Here is a 19,727-nt window from a genome sequence, read left to right as displayed (position 1 = left end):
ATTACTTAGTTTTTTATGTTATAATTTTTCCAAAACTAGGTCTTTATCATTTGCTGTTAACTTTCCTATTAATTTCTACTTCTTGTTACAGACACCTAATATTGGCAGTATTAGGTGTCTCTAGCCACTGCACCTTGTGGGGCTATTATATATACAATGCCAACCATATTTGGGCGCTGATTTAAGCGGTGCCCAAATTTTTTTTCTAGAATAGCCCCTGACCTCGGATGCTAAATTACTACTACTTAAAATTATTCAATTATGAATTAAAATTTACTACTTAAAATTAAAATATGAAGTGAAAAAGAATTTTTGTTGTTGTTAATTTACCAGATCAATATAATATGAAATATAAAGAACATAAAATATATACATAAAAGTTTTTAATAGCAATCAAAGTTTATATAAATAATAAAATCTCTTATTTTTACAATTTAAAAAATAATGTAACTAATTATTTATGTAATTAGTTACATTTTTCATTTAACTAATTATTTCAATAATTTTTCAAAAAATTTTTTTTTATTTATTTAAGGATATAAAAGAAATGCAAAAAACACTTATAAAGTGTATTTATATTATGAACTTATGAATGTATACTTGTAAAGTTTTTGTTTTATACTTGTAATGTTTCTACCTACAAGTATGCTCGCACATGTTGTTTACAAAAAGATGTGACGTTGCACGGAAAGTCATCTATAGTAATTGGATTCCTAATAATTGTGCATTTTAAACTCAGGCCTGATGGATAAATATTAACATCTAATCCAGAACAGTGAACAGGTCAAATTTCTGAGCTAAATTCAATGATGTCATTTTTCATATCATTTGAATATTTTTTGTAAAACTTGGTCATTTTTACAAGACATTTTGATTTCCAGATTCCACAATTAAACTAATCTGTTTTTTAGCATTACTTCAAAATGAAATTAAATTTTTGTTCTTAAAATCGTATTTAATTTAAAGTTTTTAAACTTAATAACTTTAAATTAAAAAAGATGATAAGTTTAAACTTAAAATTGAAAATTTAAAATTAAATATGTTTAAAAGTTTAATCCTAAGGAATTTTATTTTTTCTAAAATCAGCTTGGGAATTCTCAAGTATAAAAAAATTAGTTAAATTTATGTTAATTAAATTTATGTTTTATTATTATTATTATTATTATTATTATTATTATTAAAAAGTTAATTTATTTAGCTTTGATAAGAGTTTAGGCATAACGTAAATGACTTCATGTTTAGGTAAAATCACAATTTTGCACATAAAATACATGCTGCATAATGGTTCTTAACAAGGCATCATATTTATATTTGTATGAAATCTTTTTTTAATTTAAGTGTTTTGCGATTAAAATGAACATTTTGTGATTAATGTTTTATTAAAAGTATTGTAAATATTTCATAAAATATTTTGTTGACAAATTACTCAGTTTGATGTACTGTTACTTTGTTGTTCTATAAATTTTTTTTTTAAACAATTTAATAACAAATTAAAACTTATTGTGTAATGTATCTACAAAATATTTGATGAACTGTTTACAATATATAAAAAAAGACATCACAAAATGTTTAATTTAATCACAGGTGTGGAGTGGATGTTAAACATTAAAAATAAATCGCAGTTCTTATATTATAAAAACATTTATCATAGTTGGCTTAAGACTTATCTTCAATATTATAGGGTAGGTAATTTTTTAGTAAAATTTTTGTGTTACATCATTAGAATTGATTTTGTGTTTAGTTTATATTTTTTAACTTTAAAAAAAATTAGTAGTGTAAACTTTGTTTAATGATTTTCATATCTGTCTGGTCTCAGTAATGTGATTCATACAGTGTCGTATCCAGACATAATCCCATACTGTTTGACTGGTATAAGCGCCTAAACTAAAAATTCCTTAAGTTGTAAATTCTATAACTATAATTTATTATTTATAATTCTGCAGCTTTTTTAATGTCTTAAAATGCTTATTATGTATTTTAAGTAAACATAATTAAAAAAAATTACTCTTTGTAAAACGCTTTTTGAAACTAATAATTTTTATGAATTTTTTTCATAAGTCTTTGAAAATATTTTTTAATAACATTTGTAGACATCTAAATTAGCTTATTTTGAAAAAAGGTAATTTTGATTTTTTTTTTTTTTTTTTTTTTTACCTTGAGGTGTTTGAAAAACAGCTGCAAAGTTGTCATGGTGAACTTTATCAATCTTGCTTACTTATATTTTATTTATAAGTATGGAATTATATTTTTGTGAATTTAAGGAATGATTTTTATATCATTTAAAGCTATATTGCATCATTAGCATGGAGTTTGGCGTTGTAATTTATTTTAATTTTAATTAGCGTTAAAAAATTTTAAATAATAACTAAACAAAAATTACTAAACAAAAAAATCTAACTTCGTTATTTAAAAAAGATAATATTTTCTTTATTATTTATTTCTTAAAATTTATTTAAAAATCTAACTTCGTTATTTAAAAAAGATAATATTTTCTTTATTATTTATTTCTTAAAATTTATTTGTACATAACATAATAATCTTTTGTTTATTTTATCACAATTTAGTTTTTTTTTTTTTTTTCAGATGCCTAATGAACTTTTTTTATAAAGTTGTAAGCTTTATGAGTTACCCGTAAGATAAACATTGTAGACAATTTTTGTTCATAAATAAAACTTGTCATACAAACTTAATGCAATTTTGAATTGAAAACAAAAGATTTTAATTTTAAAAAGTAAATTATAAATAAACAAAACACTTCTTCTTACTTACACAAAACAAAGTTTTAAGGTTGTTTTTACAAATTTTAAGCTATGATGGATCTTAAAATCATAATGTTTTGTTGGATTGTAAAATCATAATGAATTGTTATGTTATGAATTAGTTTAAAAATGAAAAGGAATTATTTCTTTAAAAATGTTGCAAAACCAATTTACATTCCTTCAAAGCTAAATTTAGATTTTTCAAATTTTTCATATTTTAATATAAGTTTAAGTTAAGCTAACTCAAGTTGGTAAAAGTGAAGGTAAAATTGCCATTTGCTCGTAAAATGCATTTTGTGTAACACTTCTTAAGAAGGCCTGAATTTAAGTAGCAGCACAAGACGTGTTTAAGACATCTAAAATATGTATTTAGGGGCTGTTGCTAAATTTTAACCTTTTAATAGACATAACCAAAAATTGGCTCTTTCGCTGTGATTTTTAATGATTATAAAGCATTATATAACACTTTATAATCATATTGATTATAAAATGCTAGCGCAAGCGAGATACTTATCTCCTACTTCTATTTATATTTTTAACTTATTTTAAAATAATTTTAAAACGGCCCTTTAAGATGTTTAAAACATGTTATGTGACCACTGGATAAAACAAATCGCTTTTAAAAATCTATCTACTAAATTTTTTTAAATACAATAAAAATAAAAATTTATAAATTTTTTTCAACTTTTTTTGGAGTGGAGAAATTTTCATGATCAATACCACCCAAATAATAACTGGTTACGGCACTGTCATATGTCATTTTTTTTTTTTTTAATTATTCTCTTTTTTGATTATAATCCTCTATTTTTAGATATGTTGGAAATCTTGATAAACGAGTTACTGACACTATGATGATTAATATATTACGAACTGGTTTACCTCATATTAAGGAAAAAGTTCTTTCTGCTAGTATGTTTCCAGGAGATATGGTATGTTTACTTGTTTTTATTTTTAAAATATTTGTTCAAGTAGTTATTACTTTTTTGATGGTTTAAACCCTAAATTTAAAATTTTGTCAGTAATTGTTCTGTCAGTTATTTACTAATATATGAGTATATTAATTTGTTAGTATTATATGTATATATATATATTAGGTTTTCACAGAAGGCATGTGCGGTCACACGCTTTGCCTGATCACTCATAAATTTTTTTTTTGATAACTTGGTCACAACTCTTAGCATGTTAAATAATTTTTGCGTTTTAAAAATGCTCTGAAATAATCAAACTAAACATAACGTTATCAAGAAAATAGCCTAAACTTTAAAGAAATACAAAATATTATTGAATGAAAAAATATATAAAAGATAACCCTGAAAAAATTAAACCATAAAGATAATATATTTTTTTAAATTCAAAAGTGTTTCATTTATTTTTGTGAAAATCTTATTTGAACTTAATTATTTTCAAAGTAATTAAGTTTCGATAAAACAACTTAAAAAGCTTGATCATTAATGTGTATTAAAAAATGTGAGTTTTGAAACAGTGAAAATTAAATGTTATTTTTTTTAGAACAACCCTGAAGGATATTGCTTTGTTCAGTTTGAAGATAATATTTCAGCCATGCAGTCAATGAATTTTCTTAATGGACGAGAATTTTGTGGCAAAGTAAATTTTCATTTTATAAATTTTGAATTTTTTGTTTATTTAAATTTTTAATGTTTTTTTTTTAATGTAGAAAGTCAAAGTAAACTGGGCAACCAATTCACCAAATGGCATGCCCAAAGTTATAGGAAGTAAGTCAATTTTATTTATATTTTTTATGTTGTTTTTATATAGCTTTGATGTTTTGATTAGTTTTTTATAAAAAAACCGTATTGTTTTTTAAAAGATGTAATATAAAATTTGTACATAACTTAAAACTTATGACAACTTAAAATTCAAAAAGTTTTTTCAGAAGAAAAAAAAAAAAATTAAGAAAAAATTAAAGGAAGAAATATATATTTTTTGATGTAATAAATGATGAATATATTGAAGCCCTCACAAATAGCTATTTCAGTATGCTGTCATCAATGATACTATATGCTAGACTAGGTATGCAAATATATAAATATCATACCTTCTCAGGAGATGTGTGCTTTTGCACGCCTTACATGACCACACATAAAATTTTGACAACTTAGCCACCATTTTTTTTCAATAGTTTTAAGTTAATAATTTTTCCTGTATAGTTGCCACGTTGATGTAGCTCATAAGTTGATTAAATGCGTCATTTCTTAAGCACAACTCTTTTTTGATGAGGGATTTAAATTTTTGATGAGGCATTTAATGAGTGCTCAAGTCCTGCTATGGAATAATTTTTTTAAATGTTTTATTTGCTTTGTAGATATTCAAAAATATTTAAGTTTCAAATTTTTAAATAATTTATTTTTAAAGTAAATAAAGCTTGAAACTTTGACTTTTTTTAGTTTATTTTTTGTTGTTGTTATTTTTGTTTTTTTTTCCGATTTATAGTTTGTTTATTTTTAATTTTAGTTTAAGTTTATATTTGTTTATTTTGCACATTTTTTAAACACACTAACTTGAAAAATGCAAGGAGCCGTGGCCAAGTTGTCAAGACAAAGTATTATTTGCCTGGTCATAAAAGGGTCTCCTGAGAAGGCTTTGTACATATACACACATATTCACATGTATGTATATATATACACACATATACATATATGTATACACTCACGCAAGCAAATAGTTAAACAATATGTTAAATATGTTATTTAACATAAAGAAATTAAAGAAATTTTCAATGTAAAGCCTACAAGAAAAGGGGGTGCCTGCTTTCTGTAGACATCTAATATTCTAGTCTTTATTATAGAGGTTGTTATTCACAAATGGAAAAAAAACATTCAATTATTGTTGTTTTAAACAAAAAATTGTTTTTTTTTTTTTTGCTTTGATAAGCAAAGCAAACAATATTGTCTTTCAACTTATATATAGAAAATTTAGAAACAGAGTTTTTTGCTAATCTTTAAACGGAATATTATTGGTGGAGTGATCTGTTAAATCCTTGCAGAAAATTGTGTTTAATCTTTGTTGAAACAAAAAATTTTATATTACTGATCAAATATGTATTAAATTCTTTATCATGAAGTTTTATGTGATTCAGACAAAATAATTTATTTTAGCTAGTGTTTCAATATATTGTGGAAATCTGGATGATACTATTGATGAAGAAGATTTAAAAGCTGCATTTGAGGTGTTTGGAGAAATACTGTAAGTTTGATATTTTTTATTTATAAGTAAAATCAATTATAAGTCAGTAAACTATTCTTTAAGGGTTTCAGGGTAAAAATGATAGATTTTTTTTCTACCAAATGGTTGCATTTTTTTTTAATTGTTTAAATTATTTTTTCATGTTATTTTACTAAAGAGTTCAACTTGGCTATTTGCTATTATGCTAAAACATTTCTTATATTTTATCATCATGAAGCGTTTTTTGTACTTTTAAAACGGTTTTGTTAAAAATTGTGTTTAAAAAGTTGCCTATTGTTTTTTAAGAGACATTTTACGATAGCCATTAACTTTTTAAGTTTGCCTATTTCAATGTCGAAAACATCTCAGATTTGGAGTGTTTAACAGATATATAATATTGTTGTAGATGGCTTATCCCGCCAAACTAATGAAGACATGTGGCTAAAAGAAGAGAGTAAATCCTATATATTTGTTTTTTCTTTGTTCTTTTTCTTTTTTTCTTTTTTTGAAAAAAAATAAATCTTTGAACAAAGAAATCACGCATGATCCACTTGGATCATTGGTTCCAATCGATCAATCCATGCAAGAAAGTTATACGATGTCCCAAGTGACGTTGATAATTATAGTTTTTATTTTAGCTTAACTAATTTGTTTTTTAGATTTTTTTGTTAAAATTTTCTTCTTTTAATTTTGTGTTTCAATAATATTTAGAAATATCAAAGTTGTTAGAGATCCAGTGACAAATCACAGTAAAAATATTGCATTTATTTCATTCACCAATAAACCTGTAAGTAACTAATATAACATGTACTGTTTTATCCATCTTTGTTAAGTTGATTTTATTTTAAAAAAAGTATTTTTTTGTTGATTATGGTTTTAAGATAAAATATTTTGTCAAACCGATGTTTGAATTTTGTGCAGGATGCTGAAAAAGCAATCAGGGAAATGCATGGAGCAATGTTAAAGACAAGAGCTATAAAAACAAATTGGGCAACACGCAACCAAAATCAAAAAAAGGGTATTTACCACTAAAATTCACACATTAAAAATAGTAATTAAATCCACTTTATTTTTAAAATAGTTATAAAGTGAGGATATTAATCCAGTCAGTTTTTTTTATATATTATATTTATTTAGTTTTATGCATTAGTTAAAATATCATTTGATTAATTATTTTAATAAAAATAGTGACAAAAATTTTTAAAATTCATATTTATATCAAAAAATTTAAACAAGTTATACTTCTTGCAGATTATTTCTTATGTTTCTAAGTTTATTTCTTGCTTAAAATCTTTTTAATTTTACTTTCCTTAATTACAGATCAAAGTTATTTTGTTTATATGTATTATATTGTTATACATCTTGTTTATATTATAGTTACAGATGAATTATGAAAAAATATTTTTATCTAATTTTTATACAAATGACATCAATTTAAAAGATATGCTTGTAATGTTTAATGATTAAAAAGTTTAGGAAACTTTACAGGGCTCAAATAAATTTTTTATAAAGTCCCGGACAGAATGTCCTATCAAAACTTGTTTGGGTTGGACAGTGTCTGATCAAATTTTTAAAATATAATATTTACGGTTTTATGGAACTGAGTTATGCAATCAAAATCTTTGTCATGTTGTTCAGTTTATTTAATGTTAGTCTAGTGAAGTTGTAGTTTCTTTCCTTATTATTTAGAATAATTTATTGTAGATTTTTGTTTTTTCTTTACAATTATTGTAGATTTTATTTTTTCTTTACAATTTGCAATGGCTGTTTTGATGTTTTAATAATTTAACATTTATATGCAATAAAAAATCATTACGTTAAGAATAACTTTTAATCATTGATCTTTTTTAAAGTTTTAATTTTAAGGCTTTAAATGAAATAAAATCTAAAATTAATTATAATGATTGTTTAAAAATAAACATTTTTATTTTAAACTTGACTTATTAATTAAATCATGAAATGATTAAAAATTATGATACTAAAACATAATGTTATTTTTTTAAACATTTTTTTTTTGTGCAACTTTTTGAAAAAATATTTATACAAATTAAAAATATTAAATTTTTTTCTTTTTAATAATAAATTTGTTCATTTATTAAACAATCAATAGAAGTAATTTGTTAAAGCGTTTTGCATAACTTTTGTTAAATGTTTTAAAAAATCAGTTTTAAAGTAATTTTTTTCAAATGCAATCAAAAATGCAACAAAAAGTAATTTCTACTAGTTTTTTTAGTTTTATTTTAAAGCTAATTTATTTTATTTTTTGTAAGGAATTGTTTTGGTTATTCATTAGTTTTTTAGATTTTTTTTCCTAGTTTAAGTTTAGGTTAATGTTTCTTTTTTCAGCCATTTCTGAAATTTTTAAATCATCAAAACATCTAAACAGTTGTGTAAATAATTTGTAAACAAAAAAAATCATTAGCGTGGTCAGCAAAAGCGTTCGATCGCATGCCATTCCTGTCCAAACTTTATTTTGTAGAATTTAATTCCTTTTGGTCAAAATGTTCGATTACTTTGTAAAATGAGCGGACAATCAGTGGTTTTAGCAGGACAATGTCCGATGTCCGACCGTTAAATTGAGCCCTGGTTTATATAATTAGGTGTTTTTATAAAGGTTTTTTAATTTTATTTTTACTTGATTTTAAAAAAAGTAAGTAAAAATTAAATAGATTATACTCAAGAGGTTATTGAAATAAGTTTAATTAATAAACTTCTTTTTTTTCCATTAATTTTGTTTGCAACTCTCTCATCACTTAACACTGAAACACAAACCTTGTTAAATAAAGCCTATGCACAGAGAAACAGGTTGAATGCAGTTGGAGGTGTGTGGTGGATTCCAGAGGTGTGTGGTGGATTTGAATCTCAAACCTCTTGATTGTGAACAAGGCAACAGCCTACCTAGCATCAGGTTTTTCAAATGCCCCCTCATATTTAGGGATGGAGGTGCAAATTATTTTAATCTTTAAACAAAGCTTGCTACGGCAATAAACATCAATATGCTTAGCAAATAACAGGATAAAACCGTTTTATAAAATTTTAAAAACAAATTATTATAGCTACATAAAGTTATAATTAAAAAACTCAGCAAGATACCAAAAAAAGTGTTTTTCAATGAGGGTTTTCTAAATTTTTTATAATCTACTTTACAATATTTTACCATAAAATTGTCCATAATAACTGCCTAAATAAGACATATTTTACCCATTAATTATACAATTCATTATCTTTTGAAAATTTACAGAAATTTTCTGGAAATTTTCAACCTTATGTATAATGAAATATATTTTTCAACTTATAATTATAGGTCTATAGAATCATTTTTACAGGACTCAAATAATTTTGGGTCTTTAGAGAATATTTTTACAGGACCCAAATATCTAATACAGATGTATTAGATATTTGGGTCCTATCATGTGTAGTCATTAAAAATGACTACACATGATTTTTTAAACTTAGTTTTCTTGTTCCACTTTCCAAATTTTGCATGTTAAGAGTTAGACAAAATATCATCCAGAGGTACTAAAGATAAGGTGCACTATCTTTCTTGTGAACTTTTTCTTAAACCTTTACTCCTTTTTTTTTCTTCAAGAAAAGCAACGAATTTTCATGCCCATAACAAAGTTTTTGTTTTTTTTTATAATGTTTTGAAATTTTACAGGAGGGTCTCTATATGTAATAAATAATAAGTACTCAGAGGGGGAAGGATTGCTTAAAGTATAATGCTTCGTAGAATACAAGAGGCACCAAAATCAATGGTTTAACTGCCTACAAAGTTTATATACGGTTATAAGTTTTTCTTCCGGATTTAAACCGTTCTTTTATAGGTAAAAGTTTAATAAATATTAATTGTATTATAATCTATTATATTATAAATAATAATAAACATTATATTATAAATAAATATAAATATAATAGTATAAATAAATAAGATTTATATATATTCTATATTTATACAATATTTATTTATAATGTATAAATATTATATAAATATATAATAAGTTTAAAGCCAATGTAGTTCTTCAACTATTGTTAAAAAGCAGTTTAAAACTTTTGATTTTTCAAAATTCTATCAAGTTTTAATTTTATAATTTAAATTTTCTATTCATACTTGGACAAACATGTTTTAAAAATAGTAAACCTTCTATCTTTTAACAGTAATGACTTAATAACTTTCCATTCATTGTTTGTACAAACCAGAAAACTGCTTTTTCATTTAAACTGAATGCACGATTTAATTATTTATCAAGTAAATTATTTTTTATATACTTAGTTATATATTCAGGCTTGGTTGAGAAACGGGAGTGATTGTTCTCGATTACTGACCACGGAAATAATATTTAGTTGCAAAAAACTGGCCTGGTTTTGTAGTCATTTAAGTTTATGTATGTCCGTAAAACATAAATTTTTGTTTTACAAACATACATGGAAACATACATCAACTTGAATGTTCTCAAAACATCTTAATGTGGAAAAATAAAAAGAATATTCGCAAACACTAAAAACCCGCCAAATCTATGTACAAACTAATTTTATTGGTTTAAAAAATATGCTGACTAAGCGAAATAAAGTTCTAGAGTTTTCTGTTGAATTGTTTTAAAAATTGTATTATGCGAAATTTGTTAATAAATTGTATTATGCATAAATTGTTCTAAGAATATACTATCAAACGAACTAATACTTTAATACTATGGCTCATTATCAGAGCCACATCTGCAAAGCCGTAAATCTTTTAAACTAATATTATTTGTTTTTTATATGTTGTTCGACTTAACGAATTAAGCAAAGCTTTTTGTATGTCAGACTTTTTGTAAATGTCTGACTTATGGATGTTGGGAGACTTAATATTTTGAATTTTTCTGTTATAGTTCTAATTTTGAGCTTCTTTAATAAATATACTAATAAGATTAATAAATAGAATAATAATAATATAATATAATAGATTCAAAGATATCAATGAAAATATTTAGTTTGTTAAATTGTATTTCACACAAAAATATTTGATATTTGAACATTTTGAATTTCATTTGATGTTTTTGAATTTTAAATATTTATTTTTTTTCTTATTTTTTATTTTTATTTATTAAAGTCATTTTTTCTTGTTTTTCATATTTTTAAACTATTACCATAATGTTTTTTGATTTATTTTTTCTTCATAAAACTTTTTTTCTTTACTTTTCACCATTAAACAAACACTTCCTCCATTTGCGATGTCATTGCCATGACTTAATATGATAACTTATTAAATACTTAATGTTATATTATTATTTTTAAATGTTTTAAAAAAGAAATGTCAAAACAACTTTAATTTTTGTTTTAGTTCCCTTTTATTTAAATTTCTTCAAAGCTTATACTTTTTTTATAAATAAATAAATTTAACAAACTGAATTAAGAAAATTCACTATTTTGTAGTAATGGATAACAGTTTACAGTCATAACTTTATTGCATATTTGTTATTAATTTGCGCGCACTTTGCAAATGTGTGAAAAATTGCTTTGAATTAATAAGATTTGATATTGATTTGATTGATATTGATTTGATTGAATTGATAAAATTCAATAAGCATCTTTGATATATTTAATTATTATATATCTTATATAACTAGAATAGAAGTTATTTGAAAATGAACTCCCTTATAATTTAATAAAAAATTATTTGAATAAAAAAATTTGAAAGAATTGGAAATAAAACTGGCTTATTCATGGCTGACGGTACAAGTTTCAAAGTGGAGGTGCCCAACTATTTCTAAAAAAAGGTCTTCTATATCTAGAGTTTGTCTTTTTTTTAAAAAATAAATAAATAAAATAAGGCCTTTAGAAAAAAAGTGTGTGGGGGGGGAGGGGGAAGGTGCTTCACTGCCACCCCACCACAGCATTGTCTGCCCTTTTACTTAGCATACCTTTTTAATTAAAGTTCATCAATTATTAAAGAAACAAATGTCAGTGTTTATTTAAAAAAAACGATTTGTCGCGTCCTGATTGTATGTCTGTATATAAATAAAAACCAAACAAATATGTTAAAATCTATATATATATCCATATGACAGTATTTAATAAATAGTAAGTATATGCAATAGTTTATAATATATTATATATATATATAGTATTTTTTTCTTAGCTCCAGCTATCAACCTCTGCTAAATCTTATAATTTTACATATAGGTTTGAACAATTTATAATATAAGTAAAGATTCCTTAAAATCAAAAGCATTATTTCCAAATATATCAACTTCTAATTAATTTCTAACCTTACTTAAATTTAAGTATTTGCGATATTATTTTTTGACTAATTCAAATACATAATAAAAGTTTACTTGAAAAAATTATTTATAATAATTTGTTATAATTGTTTAAAGGTTAACATAGCAATATTCTTTTTGATATAAATTTGATTTAGCCATAAAGAGGTACAGTACTTTTTTGGGCCCCCTTACTCTCCTCTTTTCATCGAATTAACGATGCAATGAAAATTGTATTTATAATCTTTTTTTAACACTTCAAATGAAAGTCATCAAAAAAATATCAAAAAATAGCACAAACAAGTTTATAAAATATCTATAAATGTTGCTAAAACAAGGTTGCTATGCGTTCCTTTTTCTTAGCAAAATTATGGATTATGTATCAGAGTCTATATTTTTTTAATTTAAGAGTCTATATTTAACCTAGTAAACTCTATATGTTTTGCAATATCAGATTTAACCTAGCAAGGTCTTTAAGGCGATCCGGGCGCATGGTGTACCTTCTTTTTTTTTTAATAAGTTTAGGCTTCTAAAGCTTTCTGGTAATGCTATTTATGCTGTTGCTGTAAGAATACTTAAACTAACACTGATGTTTTGTAATATACTTTCTTGTTTGCACTCTGCCTAAACATGGAGTTTTTAATTTTTTTCTTTAGGTTCAACCACCTACAGATTAAAAATATTTTTATAAATTCAGTTTTGTTTATGTTTTAATTTTTAAATGTCGAATCTTTATTCAATAATTTAGAAGAACAAGATTATGATGAAGTTTACAAAGGTGCCAGTGCTGATAATACAACAGTTTACGCAGGTGGCATTCCAAGCAACTGTACCGGTTAGTTTTATTTTTGTACACAGGATTGTTACAATTTTTACAAATTTTCCTTTAAATTTATTACATATATATAACCTTGTTTCTAGACTTGTTTTTATTAGTTTTCTTATTAAAGTTAATTTATGAAGAACATTTTATGGCAAAAAATATTTAAACTAAAAGTGCACACTTAAGTGGCACACTGCAAATATTAATTTATTATTTCAGGCAGTGTAAATCAAAGTGCACTAAAAAATGATTTTGAAGGGGTGAATCTAAGGTGATTTTGACGCTTCAGTATGTGATTATGGTATTTTAGTTTAGACACTTCAAATAAATCACCCAAACTCCAGAAGTAGTTAGAAATAAATATAATTTATATTTGACGAATAAGAGTCAATAAATAATTATAAAAATTAAAAAATTTTTTAATGCGCAAATTTGATTAAAGCGATCACTAATTCAATTCTAATTTCTCTAAAATTCTTACTACTTATTATTAAAAGACTCATTAAGCTAAAGATTTGAAACAGTTTTATCATGTTAAAAGCAGGAGTGTTTTACCATTATAAAGCAAAAGCAGTGTAACCTTTATTTCTTTTATTTATATATATATTTATTTATATATTTTTTCTTTCTGAAATCTCGCCAAAATTAATTGCTATGTTCTTATTTGTTTCTTAGTTTTTACCATAATTAAGGATCGTATTAGTTAAAAACAAAACAACCTTGTGATTAGTTAAATTAGTTTTAAATCATGTTCGCATTAAGGCAAGTGAAACTAAAATATGGGTTCCTCTCTGCAACTGTAAAAATTGTAACTTACCCTCTCTTTCCTTCCCCTTTTAATTTTTTTTGTTTGCACAGCGGACTTATTTACATTACTTACAACATGTGTAAAGCGCTTTTTTTTGACAGGGTAAGCTAAAAACCTGCATCTGCCCCTGAACTTTGTTAACATTACTCGCACCACAAGTAATTTTTTACTATGTTTTATAGAAAGTCAAGGAGACAGTTTATTAGTTCATTAAACATAAAATGCACTTTTTGGCTATGCATATATGTATGTAGAAGTAGTTAAACAAAATTAAGACTTTTAGGTTAGGGGAACAATCATTTTTTGAGTATAATGTTTTAAGTATAATGTATAATGGCAGCAAGCACTCCAGGACTCCGAAGTTAAAAACAACAAGTTTCAAGTCATTAAGTCTCATGAATTTTGTTCTTATAGCAGATCATAAGTCAACAAATATGTTTAGAGCTTCTGGACACTACAGACTTGAAAAAAGTAGAGATATAAAGCTGGAGTCCTTTTGGGACTCCGCATCCCTGGTTATAACCATTTTTATACTGAAATTATAAATTGAATAAATATTAGATATTTAATATAGATTAATATAGTATATTTTTGCCTTATGTTATTTTTTATGTGTAAAATTTATTTTATTGTATATTTATTACATAACAAAAACCGTTTTGTTTTTGTATTTCATAATTTTAATTATGAAGATGTTAATAATAAACTTTAAACTTTTTAAGGGATTTTAATCTAAGGTTTTAAGCTTGTTTTGGACTCACTGATGTGTATAATGAACTCTCAAAATTATTTTTATAAGATATTTTATTGATAGTTGAGTTCTAAATTGGCAAACTAACTAATGATGTTTATTGATGATGTTGAACCTTTAGAGTGCATAGTTTTATTTATTTTAACTGTTTATACTATTTTCTAAGCTCACAAAGTTCAAGAAAGTCTTTCTTTTTTAATGTATATTTTTGACTTCTACTAGAAGTCTGTAGGCATACACACAAACAAAAACATTTATCTCTGTATTATGGTTAAAACAATAGCAATATTTTCTACTTATCTTTTTGATATGCAGAGAAATAAATAATAATAAATATAAGTAATAATAATCAGTAATAATAAAATTTTTTTAATTAATGTTATTTTTATTAAAAATTGTTATTTTTGTTTTTTTGTATTCAAAGATTTTAATTTATATCTATAGAAGAACAGATTCGAAGTCACTTTGATGATTATGGCAAAATAGTCGATGTTCGAATTTTTGCTGCAAAAAATTATGCTTTTATAAAGTAAGTGTGTTTATACAATTATAAGATCTAAATTTTTATTTTTACTTTTTGTTATTTTAATTGCTAAGGTATACAGGTATACTTACAGGTAAGGTATACTTACATTTATTACATTTCAGTTATAAAGGTTGTTATTTTTATTGTTAAGGTATTAAGATTGTTATTTTCATTGCTAAGGTGTACAGGTTGTTATTTTCATTGTTAAGTTATAAAGGTTGTTGTTTTCACTGCTAAGGTATACAGGTAGCTATTTTCATTGCTAACGGTTACAGGTTGTTATTTTCATTGCTAAGGGTTACAAGTTGTTGTTAGTGCATAAGCATAGTAGGATATGATATTTCATAAAATTGTTTTTATGGTTTTCATGGGCATTAACTTTTTTTAAATTACCACAATACACTTTTAACCTTTTTGGTTTTGACACATGCAATGTCATTTTACAGCTATTACGTTCCTCATACTTAAAAGCCCGACCCAAAAATTTGCTGTCAATTAAATTGAAAAGTTTAAAAATTTGTTTATTAAACTGCTTGAAAATGTTTTGAAAACTTTTTAAAATTAGTTATCTTTAATTTAGTTATCCTAGTTTTATTAATTTATTAATAATTTATTAAATTTAAATATTCCAGTAGCTTAAGTCTTAAGTGAAACCAAAATAGTGCAGGCAAAATTTTTAGGCTATACATAAAATCGTGAGTTTGATGCTTAAAATGTAATGCTTTATAACAAAGCCTGGGAATCTGAAAATATAATGTTAATTTCACATCACTTATATCTTTAAAATATCAAGTGAATTTCAATTAAAATTAGTTAAAATTCATATGATATTTGTTATACATAGGGTGGTGATAATTATTTATAGGGTGTATCTATTTTATGCTCTAGCCAAATAATTTTTTGGTCAGGTACTAGGCCTTTTTGTTTAAAACTTAACAGTAATGGTGCTTCAAATTTTTTTAGATTTTGATGTGTTTGTTTTTTATCAACGAGTTTTCTGGTTTTATTTAAAATCTTTTAAGTTTTCTTAGAGATTCTTAACAATGAGCTTTCTAGATTTTTTTAAAATATTTCTAATTATTCATTTTAACATTAATTTACACTTAAAAGAAATGATTGTGGCAAAAGATTTTTTGGTATTGAAAAGATTTTTTGGTGTTAATAAGATTTTTTGATTTTGAAAAAGATTCTTTGGTGTTGCTTGTTTTGGTTTAATTTAAATTTTTTTCATATTAATTAAAATTCCATCAATCTTTTTTTTTTTTTTATATATACTTTTTTTTAAATATTTGATCAAAAATTTGTAAACTATGAAAATGAAGTCCCTTTAGGAATTGAAACATTCAGTTTAGATAAAATGTTTACTATTTCTTAAAAGTAGCATAAATGGGTCTCAACTTTACACATTTTTAAAAGGAAACACGTAATTACTCCTAAAATGTAACTAAAGCAATGAGGATTCAATTATTTATAAAATTAGTTGACCCAATTACCAGACAAACAAGAATTTTTTACAATAAAAAGGAAAAGCAATTTTATTCATATATAAACTTTAATAAAAAAGATATTTTTATAATTGCAGTCATATTTTATATAAATTTTACTTAAACTCTTTTATTACTAAGGTAAGCTAACTTATAGAATGGAAAAACGTTTGATTTTTAAAAATTTTTGCCTCAAGCCACTGGTCTGGTAGCGGCTTTCAAGTATACTTCTAAATTTATCTTTTTTGTACATTAATTTTTATTCTAAATACATATATTTTGTTTGTTCTTAAAGTTTATTGATTCTCTATATAATCAATAACAAATAATATTGCACAAGTATAGAAAGTTATTGCTTTAAAAAGTTGAAAAATCTCAAAAAATCCTTATGAAAAATAAAATTTAGTTTTAAAATAAAGCAGTGTTAAAATTTAAAAATTTGTAGAAGTATTTAGCTAAGTAGTTACATTAGCCTTGAAAAATAGTGCGGTGACAGCCTAAAGACTTTTGTTAAAGTGGCTAGTTGCAAAAGAGTTTTAAAAATGTCCACTCCTAATTTCAAAACAAGTGTTATTATATAGGACACATATAAAAAGTGTTTTAGTGTATTTCTAAACATTACTATTTCTTCAGCTAAGTAGGAATATATAGATATATTCTTATTTATCAAGAGTTTTAATTTTTGTAAAAAAAGACAAACAACCTAAATGTGTTCAGTAAAAATTAAAAAAAAACTTTATGTGTAAGGTGGTAAGTATAGCAGATAAATTTTATTTGTTTTAGATTTGATACTCATGCAAATGCAGCCACAGCAATATGCAAATCCAACGGAACAGAATTAGTTGGGTCATGTCTTAAAGTAAGATTGTTTATTGCTAATCTTTGGTTAATGACTTTTTATAATTATACTTACATATTATATGAAATTGTCGACTATTATACATATATTGTATATATTGGATATTTTTAGGGACTTTTCATTTTTCAAAAATATAAAAAGTATAATAATAAAATTCAAAGAAATACAATTTCAGGAGAAATCAATTAGGAATGCCCCTATTATTGTATTTGTATTAGAATTTAAATTTTAAAGCCAGAAAGTTTAAAATTAAAAAAATAGCCTTTTATTCAAAAATGCCTCCCTGTCCCTAAAGCTCTCAGTCTAAAGTCAAAAGGGCTCAGGTCTGGGCATATATGATATACATGTATAATAGATATAGATATATATGGGCAATTCTATTGCGGAAAATGAAAAAGTAGACGAATTTTATTCTTTTTTTCGCCAACTTTTAGCAAATGAATATTGTTGTAGACACATGAAAGTTTATTTTAAATATATCTTGAGTACTTTTAAAACATTAAAATTTATCAATTTAAGTCATTTTTATGCTTCTGAAAGTTACGGTTTTTCTCATTGTCATATAATAAAAAAAGTATTATTGTAAAATTTTATTTTAACCATGAATTTATTTGCATAATTGGAATTAATTTAGCGTGAAAATGGAGTTAACATGTTCAAATTGTTGTTGGTCAGATTTTATACTTTATAAAAAATATATATTTCAAGATAGTTACGAAAGAACTTTTGCAGTTTTCATGTTACATAAGTTAACTAAAATATCATAAAGTATTTTTGTTTTTTTTTAATTTAGTTAAAAAACTCACATTTTTTAATAATATATGCGAAAGAATATCAAATGTTACGTTTTTGCATTTAAAGTTTTGAATCACAATGCTTAGTTAAAGCACATTTTATTTTAAACTTGTGTAATGTAAGTTAAAACTACATGCATTTACTTAAGTCCTGGCGCTTTCTCGTTAACAAAATAAATTATGTCATTAAGTAATTCTTATTTCGTCGCGTTGGTTTGACATGGTTTTAACTTTTTTATATTGGGAGAATTTAGAAAAAAAATCTTTTTTTTTTAATGTTAATTAAAGTTATTTTTATTGTTTTTTTTATTTGTTTATGTATTCTTATTTTGGTTGACATTTAAATATACATAAATAAATAAAAATAAGAATTTTATAAATATTTTTATTTAGACATAAAAAGAAAAGAATAATTTGCTATTCTTCTAATGTAAAAAAAAAATCAGTTAAAATCTTTTTTATTCTTGTTTTAGTAAAACAAATCATTTGTAAATCCAATTAAGGGGTCATCCATAAAGCATGTAATCATATATATTTGTCAATTCTTAACCCCTTTCCTCCTGTTACAAACGATCACATATATCCTCTCCCTCCTAAACTGTAATAGCAGTTTTTATGTCAAAAATATTTTAAAAGATTTAAATGTAAATACTTTGCACCATTTTAAAAATTCAACTGAAAAAAAGAAAAAAAGGCAATAACATTAACATAAGAAGTAAAAACTTCGACAAACCAAAGATTTTCTTATTTAAATGACTCAAATAAGTATTAATAAAGTTGTAATACTAAAATAGTTTTTTAAAGTTGCTCTTGGTCTTGCGGTATAACTGTTTTCGATTTGATAACTATCATAAATGTTATGAAAAATCACTCAGGAAGAGTGCCACCAGTTTTTAAAAATTTCCTTTGTTAACTATTTTTAATGAATGAGTTGAATACTTTTGCAATTCTTTTATTACATAACTCTAATCTTCTTAGGTTTTTATATCTATAGTTAAGATATTTATCTTAAATATCTTAATTATAGATATAAAAATCATTCGGTAATGTAAGTGATGTAATGTAAGTTAAATACATAGTATCAAATAAACAAGTTTATTTTCCTTAGCCAGTCGCTCCTAATAAACTTTTATGTGAAAGTTTCTATTACAAACTGCTTTACTGATTCGCAGAAATCTGACCTAAAAGTGAGCAATTTTTTTATTTTGTTTTCCGTGTAACGTAAATTAAGTGGCATTTTCATTAATAAGTTCCCCCTCTTTTTGGTCAGACTCAAAGCTTTTTAGCTTTTTTATTCTTTAGACAAATAGCTTTCGTACCAAAAAGCTAAAAGTTTAATTTACAGTTTAAATAAGCAAATATTTGATAAAGTTAATGCGCATGTAACATAAGTTAAAAATGGGATTGCCTATATGTATATTGATACAGATATGTGTATACAGATACAGATATATACATATATAGATACAGAAATATATGTATAGAGATACAAATATATATGTAT

At 24.0% G+C, this 19,727-nt stretch overlaps 1 protein-coding gene across 1 annotated transcript in view; it reads left to right on the top strand.

The window, feature by feature from the left end:
- The window catches only part of LOC136071797 (nucleolysin TIAR-like), a 31,424-nt gene that overhangs the window by 3,520 nt on the left and 8,177 nt on the right, over positions 1-19,727 (top strand). The window contains exons 3-11 of the mRNA XM_065797117.1: positions 3,571-3,688; positions 4,269-4,364; positions 4,435-4,492; positions 5,876-5,963; positions 6,654-6,729; positions 6,864-6,960; positions 12,927-13,013; positions 15,005-15,089; positions 17,354-17,429. Coding sequence (XP_065653189.1) covers positions 3,571-3,688; positions 4,269-4,364; positions 4,435-4,492; positions 5,876-5,963; positions 6,654-6,729; positions 6,864-6,960; positions 12,927-13,013; positions 15,005-15,089; positions 17,354-17,429 — 781 coding nt within the window. The remainder of the gene's footprint in view (positions 1-3,570; positions 3,689-4,268; positions 4,365-4,434; positions 4,493-5,875; positions 5,964-6,653; positions 6,730-6,863; positions 6,961-12,926; positions 13,014-15,004; positions 15,090-17,353; positions 17,430-19,727) is intronic.

Source organism: Hydra vulgaris, chromosome 05 (assembly GCF_038396675.1).
Source record: "Hydra vulgaris chromosome 05, alternate assembly HydraT2T_AEP".
NCBI lineage: Eukaryota > Metazoa > Cnidaria > Hydrozoa > Anthoathecata > Hydridae > Hydra > Hydra vulgaris.
This window is presented reverse-complemented; position numbering and strand designations above follow the sequence as displayed.